This window comes from Emys orbicularis, chromosome 2 (genome assembly GCF_028017835.1).
Source record: "Emys orbicularis isolate rEmyOrb1 chromosome 2, rEmyOrb1.hap1, whole genome shotgun sequence".
NCBI lineage: Eukaryota > Metazoa > Chordata > Testudines > Emydidae > Emys > Emys orbicularis.
In genome coordinates this window covers 290,058,285-290,073,853 of record NC_088684.1, presented here as the reverse complement: position 1 = coordinate 290,073,853, position 15,569 = coordinate 290,058,285, and the positions used below count along the sequence as shown (strand labels likewise).

The window sequence follows — 15,569 nt, the reverse complement described above, 5'->3', positions numbered from 1 at the left end:
GCTCTGTAAAGGTAGCCAGGTACTATTATCCTAATTTTATAGATGGAATTGAGGCACGGGTTGGGGAGGAGAGAGGGGACTTGCCCAAAGTCACACAGCATCTGGCAAGACTAAAACTCGGGTCTCCCCAATCCCCACAGCAGTGCTCTAACCTCTGAACCATGCTGCTGCTTGGCACAACTCATAAGCAGGAGATGATCTACACCAGAGAAGACTTGAAACCCTGGTGTGAATTTAGACCAGTCTGGGCACAAAATCTCCTTCCTTATCCTTTACCATTAATGACCCCTCAAGTGATTCTTATTTTGTCATAGATGTAAAGGCCAGAAGGAACCATTATGATCATCTCGTCTGACCTTCTGCACAGCCCAGGCTAGAGAACATCATCGAGCGATTCCTACATCTTGCCCAACAACTTGTGAATGAGCCAGCACACCTCTCGTTTAGACTCCTAACTGAAAGACTCTCAGGGATGGAGAATTTACCACAGCCCTTGGTCAAGCTGTGCCAGTGCTTAATTACCCACATCTTAGCTATCCCACTTTGCTTGCCATGGTTTCTGATCATGTTTACTAGCTTAGAAAAAAAAAAAAAAAAAGATTTGCCCCGGACACACAGGCACCTAGACGTAGGGGGCAGATTCTACTCAGCATCGGTAACATGCGAGTTGTAGTAAGTGAACAGAAGATCTGAGCTGCTTCCCAAGCATCTGTGCAGTGTGCAGCATTGACCGTGTCAAGCCCAGGTGGCTGAGAGAGTGAACAGGGAAGGTTAAATGTGAGTGGATTGTGCTCAGGCAGATGGGCAAAGGGGACGGGCTTTAGCGATGGATTTGTTTGAGGCATGCAGAAGAAAATCGTAATTACTGGACAGGGTCTGTTTTGTGCTGAGAAAAAAGTTTAGACTTGTTTTATTGAACCACAGCAAAAGATAGTAGGCCTCCCATCTCAGGAGAATGCGGTGTATTTCTTCCTAAAAAAGGTTACAGCTGGAAAGAGAAAATCTGATCTACCAGTCTTTCGGAAAGACAAATATTTTGACATATGTCAGATACGGATTTCATTTCAGTTTAGTAAGGTTAATAAAATACAAAGCGGTTATTAAAAATGTTTGTTCTTGAGATTAGCTCCGTGACAGGTGATGCAGGCAGATCTGCTTCACGCAAAGGGTAATATACGTTGGCCACCAGGAGAACTTACGTGCAAGACAGAGATCTCAGTTTGGTGTGGGCTGTTTAAATCTTGTTTTGTTGATATCGCTTTCTCTGTCCTTCCCCTCCCACATGTTTGCCCGGAGTTTGGGGAACAAACTCAAAGCTGAATTCAACTGAAGTTCATCTGATTGCAGATGCTCACAAATGGACCCAGATGAACACTCAAATGGAGAAATTGTATAGAATCAATAGGGATGGAACCAACGGATGTCTTCAGAAACATCATGGGGCTCTATTGCCTCTTCTAGCTCCCACAGAAAGAGCTAGATATCAGAGTCTCCCATTGACTTCAATGGGAACTAGATCAAGAACCTTGAGAAATTACTTTAAAAACCTATAGCAAGGATATAATTTTCTATTAGATTCTATAGGATGATGCAAAACACCTATAGAAAAGTGATTTTTTTTTATTAAATCCTTTAGGACATTTCCATCAGAGAAGGTTTAAATACCTCCCGATGAGCCTGGGCTGAATTTTGCATTTGAAACCAAACTGCAACCAGAGAAGACTATTTATGTGTTCAAGAGAAAATGAGAATTGGTTGGAGGCGAATGCAAGGAAGAGATGAAAATGAGGGGTCTGATGAAAATCAAGGAGGTGAGATGGGGCCAATAAATGGGTAGGTATACTGGGTCAGACAGCCTGCTTATGACATTCCTTGGCCCAGTTGTGCTGCCAGATGTGTGGGAGTACTGCCTGCTGATGGGGGAATTACTTGTGTACAACTGAAGATGACCCGAGTATGGGTATCAATAATAGAGCTGTTTAACCGCATGTAACAAGGGACAGACTCTAAGACCCTGCACTGAGAAGCAGGGCTCCTCTGGTGGGTTGGGTCTTGAACCATGCATGAAGGTGCAGTTTAATTAAGAACGAGTCATATTAGCAGGTGGATCTGATTAGCTCCCAACCAGAGTACAAGAGGGGATGGAGCCTCTCTGGGGCAAAGGAAACTAGGGTCTGAGACAGAGGGGTCCGGCAGAGAAAACCCTAATGCTGGCAGAGAAAGTTGGAGCATTGTTTTTTGAAACTGAGTTAGGATATGTGTACACTAGAAACGCGACAGTGACACAGCTGCAGCTGTGCTGCTGTGGCGTAGACACTTACTATAGCCACAGAAGAAGTTCTTCTATTGCGATAGTAAATCCACCTCTCAGAGAATTGGCAGCTAGGTTGATGGAAGAATTCTTCCATCGACTTAGTGGTGTCTACATCGGGGCTTAGGTCAGCTTAACTATGGCTCTGAGAATTTTTCACATCCCTGAGTGACATAGCTAGGTCAACCTAACTTGGGTAGAGTTCCCCACCCCTTAGATGTATCTATTTGCTACTGTGAATCAATATTTTCTTAAATATCTGTGTCCTTCTTTTTCAGAGCAGAGGTAAAGTGTTTGTAACACTCATTGGTGCCTCTTTCTTGGAGATCGGTTCCACCAACTTTCCAGGTTGGGCAACTCAACCTCCTTTCCCATGTGCTCCTCCATCTATCAGAGGTTTCTTTATACCACCGCCCACCACTGTAATATCTGAGCAGTTGCCCTTTCCTCCCAGATGCTGCGGGATGAAGTGTTAAGGGAGCTTGAGGACTGAGGGTGCGCCTCATGAGACTTGCCAAGAGTCCTCAGCTCTTCCTGAAGTCTAACTTTAACTTTATTCAAAGTCAAACCTCCTTTGGGAAGGACGTCACCCTCAGGCAGGGCTCAGCACCTCACAGGAACAGGTCCTGGGCATTCTAATCCATGACTTAGTTCTTAAAGGGTGGAAAGGTTTTGCAAATGGGACTCTAATAAGGAAACATCTGCTCTTCTCGCATTAGTTACAGTAGAACACAGGAAATGCCAGACTGGATCAGACCTGCAGTACAACTAATCCAGTATCCTGGCTCTGAGAATGGCCAGCACCATCTGCTTCAGGGGAAGGTACAACAAGCCCTTCAGCAGGCAGTTCCGGATAACCTGCCCAGCAGGGAAAGTTACTTTAACCCCAATTAGTTAGGTTGGCCCATGCTGTGAAGACAATTCATCCACATCAGAGAAATGCTTGGCAAAGACTGTTTTCTAGTCAGCCTGTCTATCCAATTACATCTGTCTGCCTGCATATGCCATTTACAGAACACCCATCCATGTATAACCTAGGCGCTGAGTTTTCACTAACGAGGGCTTTTGCAGCCAGTGGAGATTGCTGATACTTTACCAAAATAGAAACCGCAATAGGCGCTCTGATGATCAACCAGTACCGGGACTCGCCTATGTCCTCCCAACACCTGAAAATAAACAAAGGAAAATAACCACCAAATCGGAGCAAACCGGCTGTGACGCTGAAAACGGACGAAAGCTCCAGATCTGGGCGGCTACCAATATTTCAGATGCAAAGCTTCACAGACAGGGATTCCACAGAGCAAAGAGCAGTAACTACCTGCTGGGGGAAACCCTGGCCCAACTGAAGTTAATGACAAAACTCCCATTGGCTTTAATGGGATGAAGGATTTCATCCCATGAGTTGTGATATGGGTGGTCTTTAACTGGTCAACATTTGGTTGGAAATTAGAAATGTCAATTATACCATTTTAAAAGTAAACAGGAACATTTTTGACAATGTTTACAACAATTTTTCCTTTTCCCCCCGTATGGAACTAATCGGTTTTGTTATTAACAGAGGGACACATTTATAATTTTGTTCCTCTTTTTTTTTAAATCAGCTCTAGTCATTGCAATAAACACATTACTTACGAATGAGAGACATATTGATAAGAAACAGTATACGCTAAAGAGAACCAACTTTATCACTGTTTTGAAAGCCCAGGTGCCCAGCACTGGAGCATAAAGGCACCAACTAAAATACTTATTTTATTACATACATTTTTAGGTTCATTTAGGGACACTCAATAAATGGGCACATCTGGCTGTTAGGGGAACTCCTTTAATTCTTGCAAAATGTATGCCACCGGGAATAAAAACCATAAAATCCCAGATTGATTCATGAGACACTCAAATGACAGTTGCTGCCCTGCAGACAAATTCAAGCCAGCAAGCCTCTCAAAGCTTAGACTCTCCGATTTTAAAGCCAGAAAGGACCATTACGATCACGCTTGTGGGTTATCTGCTCTTTTGCCTAGGATGCAATGTTCTTTATTCTAAGCCTGAATGGCTCCACTGGTCATGATGAACTGCTCTCAAAACCATCCCTGAGAGAGTATGACCATTCTTAGTAGTGTTTTCACAGCTCCCCTGGGATATTCTGGAACGCTGCAGTGAGATACTGTGCAAACCACTGTACTGAGATGTCAATGGAGGAACAACATTAATACAGGCATTCGGGGGAGGTAAGCAGGGATGCTACATAGGGTACAGATTCATCAAGTTCCCAACAAGCTTGGAATGAGTTGTGGTTTTGGGGAAACCCTGTGAAATTTCAGGCAAAACATAGTTTTAAAGAGACAGGTGTACGGTGGTATATTATTTTTCAGCAATTAAGAATGGCCCTTCTAAAGACGGGTGTTTGGCATGAACTGGCCAGTGAATCTTTATTTTCACACAATTCAGATGGCAATAGGTTTGAAGGCCACAGAAGGTGAAAGAAAGAGAAAGGTCTGGTCTACGCTACAGACCTATAACAGTATAACTGTGTCGCTCAGGGCTGTGAAAAATCCACCCCCCAGAAATGATGTACTTAGACTGTCCTAACCCACCGTGTAGACAGCGCTATGTCGGTGGGAGAGCTTCTCCTGTTCACATAGCTACTCCCTCTCAGGGAGCTGTATTAACTAAGCCGATGGAAAAGCTCTCTCCTGTCGGCGTAGAGCTCTTCATTAAAGTGGTACAGCACAGCTGAGTGGATGCAGCATTATCTAGTTCTTCAAAATAGAACTAGATAAATTCACGGAGGATAGGTCCATCAATGGCTATTTGCCAGGATGGGCAGGAATGGTGTCCCTAGCCTCTGTTTGCCAGAAGCTGGGAATGGGCAACAGGGGATGGATCACTTGATGATTACCTGTTCTGTTCATTCCCTCTGGGGCACCTGGCACTGGCCACTGTTGGAAGACAGGATACTGGGCTAGATGGACTTTGGTCTGACCCAGTATGGCCGTTCTTATGTTCTTAAGCATAGACTTGCCCCAAAAATGGGAATAAAGGAAAAGATAATGCTCAGCACTTCTTTTCCTCAAAGTGCTTTAGAACTAGGAACCAATTAATGCTCATGATGCCCATGCGGGCTGGGGATTGCTATTCCCATTTTATAATTAGAGAAACTGAGGCAGAGAGGCTAAGTGTCTCTTGTTTAAAGATCACAGGGAGATTCAACGGTGGGCAGACTAGAGGAATGATTAGGTCCTAATCCTGCGCTCAGGCCACTAAAAAGGGTAAAAGAGGGATGAAGATGAAGGGGGTCTTCACAAAGCCACTGAGAAACTGAGAAACCCCCTCTCAATAACTGAATCTGAGAAGAAAGAAGTGTCTCAGGATTGCCTACGTGTTGTATCAACCAGGCAAGGTACTAACAAACTTCAACAGGACTTTATTTTTAAAGTGGAAACCTCTTTACCAAGCTGCTGCTGCACCCTCTGCAACTCTCATTCTGCCTCCTCAACTCCTCCCCGCTCCTTCCTGTCCTTTCAGACTCCCAACAGCCAGTGCTCCCAGTTCTAATAATTACAAGCAACATCTAAACACCACACTACGCGATATGGCAATGTATGCTAGAAGGGTGTGAATTCTAAAGCGCACCGATGTGTCGCACACTAACTGGCTCCTGTAGAACTTGCCGGTGCGCACTAAAAGTTCCGCAGTGCATATTAACGTAGTGTCGTTTCAGCAGAGAGCAATGGAAGGGGAAGGGAGGGGGAACCCTACATAGTTAATATGGGGCTGCACAGAGCTGAGAAGAATAGGTGGCCAGAATGGCCAAATACAACTGGAGAGACCTTGGGTCCCTGTCTCAATTGATAGGGAATTTATGAAGAGAGTTGAACAAATCAGAGCAGTTTTATGCAGTTGGAGTAAAGCCACTTCAGTAGAAATGGGTGCGGTAATCCTCAGCACATGGGTTTTGGCGATCATACAGCAATATGAAATGAGACCAGTTGAGATGCTTGGATCACTGAAATAAGGGCAAAGTGCACCAGGTTTTTTGTGCAGGGAGGGGTATTAATTGGATAAAATGTAAGTAATTGCATGTGGCAAATGTTAGAAGGGTGTACCCAACATGTACGTAACTAAAGCCTGATTCTGCAACCCTGACTAGTAGTTACCATACAAGTTGTCCCACTGGCTTCAGGAGGACGGCTTGTCTAAGCGTTACTCTACATGAGTACAGATTGCAGGACAGGTCATAATTACTCACATGTCATTTGTTACTTGTAAAAGTTGCCCCATCTTGTTAGCTACAATTTATCTGATCCAGATTTAAAGAAGAACATAAACATTTGTCCAGGAGGATGGGGGTGGAGTACAGACTCAAAGGGTTTGGCTGGGAAAAGGTCACTGGAGACTATGGCGGGAGAGGCATGGGGTGCTTATTCAGTTACTGTGGCACTCACAAACATAGCACTCAGTCCAGCAAGATGTCCCCCTCCCATTGAAATGGACAGCAAGGGCGCTTTGCACCCTCACAGGATCCATCCCCAAAGTGGCATCTTTGGCAGGTTTTGACCGAAGTGTAACTTTCTGTGGAGCCACAAAAAGCCCAACACCTGAACAGAGCAGTGCTGTTATCAGAGATCCTGTGCTCCAGCAGGGTCACCAGATGGAAATGAGAAGAGTACTCAACTGATGTCGGCTTTGTCCAGTAATTTGCAAGTGAAAGGGGAGGTGAGACATGAGCCCTAAATTAGCACAGCAACAATGATAATGACATTGTCACTTCTTGGTGGCCACCATTACTTGTGACATGGGTGGAAGGGCCCATTTAGGAGACTAGAAGGCAGTTCCCAACTGCTTTAATCTCGGATTAAAATAATCGACAATAAACATTAACCTATAGAGCCAAACTGTACACTCAGATATGCAAGTGCAACTCCCATTGGCTCCTATGGGAGTTTTACAATGGGTCAAATGGGCACTCAATGGGCCAAATGCATTCCTGGGGTAACTCCACTGATCTCAATTTAGTTAGCATTAGCAGTGTTACACCACGGATGAATTTGGCCAATATGTTTAATAATACTTTCCATTTCCAAAGCAGCTGCCATCCAAGCATGCCAAAGACCTTTAGAAGCATTAATGAATTAGCCATGGCCTCACAAATCCCTTGTGAATCAGGTTAATATTATTACCTCTGTGCACAGATGGGGGAAGGGAATCACAGAGGGAGTAAATTCAATGTGGCAGAACCAGGATTAGAACTGAGATCTTGGGGCTCCTGGCCTTGTGGTTGAAAAACAAGCCCATCCGTTCGCTCATTAGATTTAAAAGCGAATGTTCGCCATTTTAACTTGTGAAGACAGTTCTTTTTATGCTGGTTAAGTCGGTATCACCTCTCAGAAAGGCCAATTCTAAAGGAAAAGTTTGATTTTCAAAGACTTTTTACAGTTCGTTCTTGCTGAGCAGAGTTTTGAGTTAGCCGTTGATACGTTTTCCTTTAAGGTGTCTTAAATTTGAAGAAATTAAGATGACTTCAGAGACTTACCCGATGTTCTCATAGTGAACCTTGATGAGAGTCCAGGCTGTGATGAAAACCGATGGTGCACCTAACAGAAGAGGAAGAGGGATTAGTGTCACAGTTTCTACTTGTTTTCACTGTCAAGGCCCTTCCAGGCCTATTCCCACCTGACCTCTCAATCTCATTCACTACTGAGACGTTGACTCCAATTGTGACAATGTTGTGGGTGGGTGAGGATTGTTTTACAAACCAGAGTTTTGGGCCCTCGCCAAGCTGGGCAGGTATGAACCGAGACTACGGGGTTGGTTCATACTCTGTCTGTCTAAAAGGGATAGATAATAAGACAGAAAATATCACATTGCCTCTATATAAATCCATGGTATGCCCACATCTTGAATACTGCATGCAGATGTGGTTGCTCCATCTTAAAAATATATATTATAATTGGAAAAGGTTCAAAAAATGGCAACAAAAATGATGAGGGGTATGGAACGGCTTCCATATGAGCAGCGATTAATAAGACTGGGATTTTTCAGCTTGGAAAAGAGATGACTAAGGGGAGATATGATAGAGGTCTATGAAATCATGACTGGTGTGGAGAAAGTAAATAAGGAAGTGTTATTTACTCCTTCTCATCACACAAGAACTAAGGGGTCACCAAAGGAAATTAATAGGCAGCAGGTTTAAAAACAAACAAGGAAGTATTTTTATACACAACACACAGTCAACCTGTGGAACTCCTTCCAGAGGATGTTGTGAAGGCCAAGACTGTAACAGGGTTCAAAAAAGAACTAGATAAGTTCATGGAGGATAGGCCCATCAAGGGCTATTAGCCAGGATGGGCAGGGATAGTGTCCGTAGCCTCTGTTTGCCAGAAGCTGGGAATGGGCAACAGGGGATGGATCACTTGATGATTACCTGTTCTGTTCATTTCCTCTGGGGCACCTGGCATTGGCCCCGTCGGAAGACAGGCTACTGGGCTAGACGGACCTCTGGTCTGACCCAGTATGGCCGTTCTTATGTTCTTATGTCTGGATTATGCTCATTTCATTTCACCGTATAAATAGATGGTTTATTTGCTTTCTCAAATAGGGGCTACTTGTGGTTTCAGATTTCCCAGGTCTCCTGTGTGCATCGGAGTGAGGAAGAAACACCTCCAGCTGCTTTAAATCTTAAGTGCCTGAAATATGGGACAGAATAAGCTTTCAGGGAGGGGAGGGGGGGCGCTCAAGCCAACCATTTTGTTTATTTTAAACAGAACCCTCAGACACCCTCATCTGAATCTGATCCTACCACCACTAACACCATCTGGCAGAAAGGTAATGCACACATATCACCTCTCTGTGCTGTCTGATCCCACATGCTAAGGGGTTAAGTCCCTGCTTGAGACAGCTCCAGGTCACCTCGAGTTCATTTTCCTACCATTCCCGTTCAAGGCTCTAGTGCGTACCCCAGCCAATCAGGATATACCACCAGAAGTACTTCCTCTCTGAGAAGAAAGAGACGACCAGAAGGGTGTGCAGGTATAAGCCTTCCACCAGCAGCCAGAAGAAGTTGGCCATGATGCAGTACTGAAAGAAAACCATTGCGGCCTTGCAGCCCACCTGGAAGAGAAGAAAATAACAGAGGTGAACCGAGGAGGTGTTTTAATGGTAAGAGATTCAGAGGAAACAAACAGATTTGCTGGTAATGCTGGTTTTCTACCTAGCCCAATATCTGGAATCAGTAGCGTCTGTATTCATTATGGGCTAGATTGTTCCTGGAACTGCACTGCCTCGCTGCATCATAAGGGAGACCAAGACAGCTGTGCTCCGTTTATGCCTGTCTGGCCTGTCTAGTGGATTTGGGCATGCAGGGGTAGACGGGTGCTTGTACTTGCTCTTCCCCACCATGGTGCAAATGGGTGAGACATGGGCCTTTGCCTGCTCCCAACACACAATCCCAAGCTAGTATGGGGAAGGTAGTGATTTTCTGCTGGGATAGACCGGCAGCAAATTACTACCCCCCCCAGGCTACATCATACTTGTTGTCAGATGCTACCGGTGTGGTGCTCTGCTTTCTCCTGTGTTGATATCACTCGGCTGCGTGCGTGTGTTCCCTCTGTGTGCGGTCCCAGCTCTGCAGATAGCTGACACAGCAAACCCAACGAGAACCCCCAATAACCACAGAGTCTAGTAAGGTACGAAGGCACCTCGGCCAGGTTTATTGCGACCCTGACACAATTGCAGTTCCCTGTAGGTTTCTTAGCCTAATCCAGGGCACACTACGAGAAAGTGCCGCTCGGCAATGGACTCAGCTCAGTCAGTGGCGGGACTTTCCACTGCCCCCTCGGCTGGACCAAGACACCGCCCCAGGGATACATTCTTATACACAGGTACAAACAAGTTATACATCACTCCTGACGTATTGAGGTGCAACCCCTCTACGCAGCAAGGTGCAACCCCTCTACGTAGTAAGGTGCCGCCTCTCACCTTGTACATGTTGGTTCGATCAAAACAACTTTATCCATCATTTTACCCTTTTGCCCCGTCATTGGGATGGGTCGGCCTGTTCCATGTTATCTGTGGAATGTTCCCATATGGTATGTCTCGGTACCATGTTTATACTTTAACTTTGCTAGGTGACTATATATCTATGCAACATCAGCCCTTTTCCTGCCAGCTTCTGTGAGCAGGGCCTGCCTTTGACTCACCGCTTAACTTTGCTTTATGTTAGCAAAGTCTTGACCATTTCTTTAGTTCAGGCCTTAGGCCTCATACTGGGCCTTTATCAGGGCCTTTACTTACTACAATACTGACAGTCTACAAGCTAGCCCTGTCTAAATCAGCCTTCAACCCTGTGTCCAGTTCTGGTCCTCCCAGCACCTAAAAGATGTAGCGGAAATAGGGGTTTCAGAGATGAGTGACAAAAAAAGCTGGGGGAATGGAAAGTCTTCCAAATATGAGATCTTAAAAAGATTGTGACTGTTTGGTTTGGAAAAGAGATGAATAGCAGGGGCTGTGATAGATGTATATGAAATAAAGAATGGTATAAAGCAGGATAAGAGGGTGGACAGGAACACCCTCGGTCATAATGCCAGAACAAGGGAACAGTCAATGAAATTGAAAGGCAGCAGATTTGAAACTGAAGGGACTTTTTTTTTTTCTTAGACACATCAAAATTACCCGGTGGAACTCACTGCCACAAGATGTTATTGAAGCAAAGAGACTGGCTGTTTATCTGGACAATGAGATCAGTTACGGAAGATAAGATAAGTAAGCGATATGCACACTTGGCTCAGAGTATATGTCAACCGCTAACTGCCCAGGGTTAGGCAAAACTGCCCAGATAGGCAGGTTATTACAGAGCTCTTGCCATGAAGCATCTGGTACTGGCCATGGTTGGAAAAAGTATATCAGACTTCACTGACCACTGGGCGGCACTGGTAGGCAGCTCCTGGCTTCCTATAGCAAGGAACTTGTCTCCCTCCAACCTGCATTTTACAGTAACACACCATTTATTGATTGATTAGATTTGTAGCAATGCTAAAATGGGGATCTATCGATATGCTCTAGGCACCCTTGACATGCTTTAGAAATACATCCACTAGCATCAATGGGGCTACTCACAGCGTACAGTTCTATTCCTCAGGAGTAAGAGGAGCAGACTCTGAACCTGGGTATTGACACCCTTCAGATGCTTGTAGACAATTGTCCCTTAGTCACCGTATTGGCAAGCTACAAGTACCTAGGGCCAGATCCTCAGTGGGTGTAAACCTTCCTTTCCCTGACATCAATGGAGCTCGACACCAGCTATGGGGATCTGGCCCTTTGTTCTTTCATTTTCTTCTTTAAATCTCATGCTAAGAACAATTAATTGGCACATCGGCGCCCTCCTGGGATGCAGATGGTGCCAGCAGAGTCTCGCGGGGGGGGGGGGGGGGGAGCAGCCAACTGGCAATGCAGCTAACTCCAACGGAAGGGAAGGTGACGAAGAGCTGATGTGACAAGGCACCCGGCGCGGCAGAGAAAGCACCGTGGAGGCTCCCGACATCTGTTCGCTTCTCCGCAATCTTGTAGCACACCTGACGGGTTGGCACCAAGGCAGCTTGCTTGCTTCACATCCAGCGCGGCGGAACGGAAGGGCCGAACCCTGTTTGCCTCGCTCCGTTGAGTAGCCAGTGGGGATTACCGGAGGGAGTAAAGCAGCTGGCACATGGCCGGGATCCGCTGGGTTCCAGGAAGCATGGGGAGCTATTCTGATGCTGTCAGGCTTTATCAGATGGCACCAAAACCCAATCTGCTCTGCCTGCGTTAACCTTGGCGCATCCTCTCTGCAGGGATTGCTTTTAAGCCCTGCCATCTTCCTGAGCTTTTCTGTTCCGAGTATCTAAACAGCACACGCCAGGTGCTGCATGGAACCAGGAACTGGAATGCTTTCAAGGGGCCCCGGGGGAGGGGGGGATGCTCAATCACTGCTCTACTGGGTTTTGCTGCTCTGCGAAAGTTATGTTAGTCCTGCAATAAACAGCCTGCCTGCTTGGGGATCTCCCTGCTCTTAAGGGTTATGTCTGTCCAGGGGTGAAAGTAGAAATAGGGACTTACCGGTACGGGGCTGGGTTGGGGCCTTGGGCGGAAGGGGTGGGAATGGGGGGGGTCAGAGCCAGCCCCGGCCCGCCCTGTACCGGTAAGTGCCCTCCCCTCCCCCGCCGGGGTAGCAGCAGCAGCTGGGGGCTCCGGCAGCAGTTTAAAGGGCTCAGGGCTCGGCCGCTGCTATGGCCCCGGCCCTTTAAATAGCCCCTGGAGCCCTGCTGCTGGAGCCCTGGGGTAGCAGCGGCAGCCGGGGGCTCCGGCAGCGGTGTAAAGGGCCGGTGCCGTAGAGGCAGTGGGAGCCCCGGGCCCTTTAAATAGCCCCCGGAGCCCCGCTGCTACTCCAGGGTTCTGGGGGCTATTTAAAGGGCCCAGGACTCCCCTGCTTTTACTGCCCCGCCCCTTTAAATAGCCCCCGGAGCCCTGGGGTAGTGGTGGCGGGGCTCCGGCGGCTATTTAAAGGGCCCAGGGCAGTAGAGGCAGCGGGAGCCCCGGCCCTTTAAATAACCCCCGGAGCCCTGCTGCTACTCCAGGGCTCCGGCAGCACGGCTCTCCCCCGGAGCCCCGGGCCCTTTAAATTGCCGCCTGGGGAAGCCGGGCCACGCCGGTACACTGTACCAGGGTGTACCGGCTTACTTTCATCTCTGTGTTTGTCCCCCAGGGACTCTTCCTCTCCAGGCCATGTGGCTGGGCCAGCTTGAAGCCTGAGGTCCCTGCTGGGAGTGGGGGATGGGGTCTGTCTAGTCTGGGTGCGAGGAAGGGGTGGGGGGACCTGGCTAGTCACCCTCCGCCCTGTTGGTACTCAGCTACTCCAGTTCCTGCTGGGATGGACTCCCTCGGGACCTGGCCCAGCCCTGAGAGCTCCTGCTCGTTCAGGAGCTCTTTGATATTTCTTTCGGACTCCAGGCTCTGATGCGCTGCAGCCCCCGCTCCCGCGTTCAGAGCTATGCCGCACTGCTCAGATAGCAGGAAGAAGCGCCTCTTGACTTGTTTACAGAATGCGGGTGCGTGATAGATCATAGAGCTGCCACTGTCTGCCTGACGTGAATACACGGCGCCGGATGACTCATGCGCCCATCACTGGGAAAGCTTGTCTCCCCAGAGGGTGCACTTCCTCCAAGGAAGCATAGTAAGAGCAGACTCTGTAACCCACTGTCCTAGGCGATTACCCCCCCTCTGGCTCTAGGACCGGAAGGGGAGTAAAAATCGCCAGGCACCCTTGAGATGGAAGGAACAGGAAACACATTTTATTGACCTAGCTCCGGCGACCAAGGGCATTGCTGTGAAAACGATTTGGTCCTGGTGGGGTTTTGGTTTAGTTTGCTAACAGCACTAGGTTTGAGCTCTCTGGTTTATTCGGTGGAACTGTGGCTGCTGCCACTTTGGCGAGGGTTGAACTGGGGCCCGGCTGACAGCAGGAGTTGCCGCAAGGCACTCTGGGAGGCATAAGAACCTACCTGAAATGGAACAGAAGAGTCTGCACAGCTTGAGCTGAGAAGCCAGGCTCTGTGGATGGGGCTGTAAGAGCCTCACAGCCTCCGTGGGCTGGGCACAGAGGGACGCACGTGCCACATTCACCAGTGGGTTACACACTGGTTAAAGGAGAGCAGAACAGGAACATATGAATGGCCCTACTGGGTCAGACCAAAGGTCCATCTAGCCCATTATCCTGACCGTGGCCAACAGTGGCCAGGAGGGGATGCTCTGAACATTGGAGAGGAGGGAGCTCTCCCTATAACTTGAGCAGCCCAAGCTGAAGAGGAGCGGGCTGTCTCTGTCTTGCTGCCTGAGTTTTGAGCAGCGATTCTGAGGCTGCGTGGGCCGTTTCTTTAAAACCAGGCCAGGAAATGAATTGGGAAGGGGAAGTTGTTGGCCAGACATAGTGAGAAAGAGGGGGGGGGGGAGGTGGTACTCTTTAGGGATGATCTGGTTTTCCTTAGTCCAATGAAGTTCCTTGTTCAGTGTTAGAAGAAAGCAACTCTGAGATTCTTTGCAACTGACACATGGCAGCAACCAACAACAGGAAGTGCAATGGGGATTCTGTGTTGGGTAGCAAGAGGAAGGAAAGAAATGATGCTTGGGAGTTGGCTCTGCCACCGGGGATTCAATAGGTAGCACCTTTCCCTCCGAGACGTTACTGTCCTGGTGCTGAGGGATACTGCACTGATGGAGAGCCTGTTGGATGACACATAAAATCTAGGTCCTGTCTTGTGTTCATAAAGATCCCATGGCACATTTCAAAAGACGAGGTTTTTGCCTCGGTGTCTGGAGAAACGACTTGGGCTGCTCAGAAACATTTCAAGGAAACATTTTTTCCCCCATTGACTTCAGGGCGAACAGGATCGGGCCTTCAATTTATACCTCTTGAGACAGCAGCTGTTTAAGGAAGGACTGTTTAAAGAAGGGATGCTCTAGGTAGGATAGATAGTGCTAGCTGAAGGGTGAGGAGGGTAGCAAGGAGGGAAACGAATGAACATTTCATGCTGCACCAAAGGCATGACAAGGAGTAAATGACTAATGCTGGGAAAGGAGCTATGTTACCGGGCTACCAGAAAATGTCTGATGCCCAGGAACATTGAAACAGTGGAACAAACTCTATTGTGAGGTAATTACAGCACATCCCCCAGACGTGTTTTTGGTGAGGCTAGCTATGCCGATGGCAGTTAATGTTGGGTGCTTTCCCGCTGGAAGCAGAGGATTGGGATTGGCAATCGGAGTGGTCCTTCTCAACCCCTACACCAACCAGCCTAGGATTCTGCCCCCTGGGAAGTTTTCCGAACTGCAACAGTGATGTTTGGGAGAGCGGCTGTGGCTGAATAGCCTGTTTCAGTGCTAAACACGAAGGCACCCCAGGGCATGAAAAAGAAGGAACACAGTTTCCTCATCTTGATACTAAAACTTCCCTATCCATTGTAAGGCTCAGCTAGTTTTATCAAGCGGTATGGGAATGCTGAATGATATTTCGCCAGTATTAGATCATTAAGTAATCTATCCATTTTAGGATTTTATACTGATGCCCATCACCACGGTATCTGACCACCTTCCCTGTGAAATCACTTGCAATAGTCAGATCTCTAGAGGTCTTCATGAAGCAAACATCCTCATAAATGATAATTCTATAAGCCACACCTACTTCTACTTCTTCACGGAAGACAGGAGACGGAAGTAAACATTGCCCAGACTTCAG

General features: G+C 47.5%; 1 protein-coding gene across 1 annotated transcript in view; it reads right to left on the bottom strand.

Moving 5' to 3' along the window:
• Nucleotides 1-15,569, bottom strand: part of VIPR1 (vasoactive intestinal peptide receptor 1) — a 180,561-nt gene that overhangs the window by 13,755 nt on the left and 151,237 nt on the right. The window contains exons 7-9 of the mRNA XM_065398565.1: nt 9,265-9,418; nt 7,842-7,902; nt 3,408-3,477 (exon numbers count right to left, since the gene is read on the bottom strand). Of these exons, the coding sequence (XP_065254637.1) occupies nt 3,408-3,477; nt 7,842-7,902; nt 9,265-9,418 (285 nt within the window). The remainder of the gene's footprint in view (nt 1-3,407; nt 3,478-7,841; nt 7,903-9,264; nt 9,419-15,569) is intronic.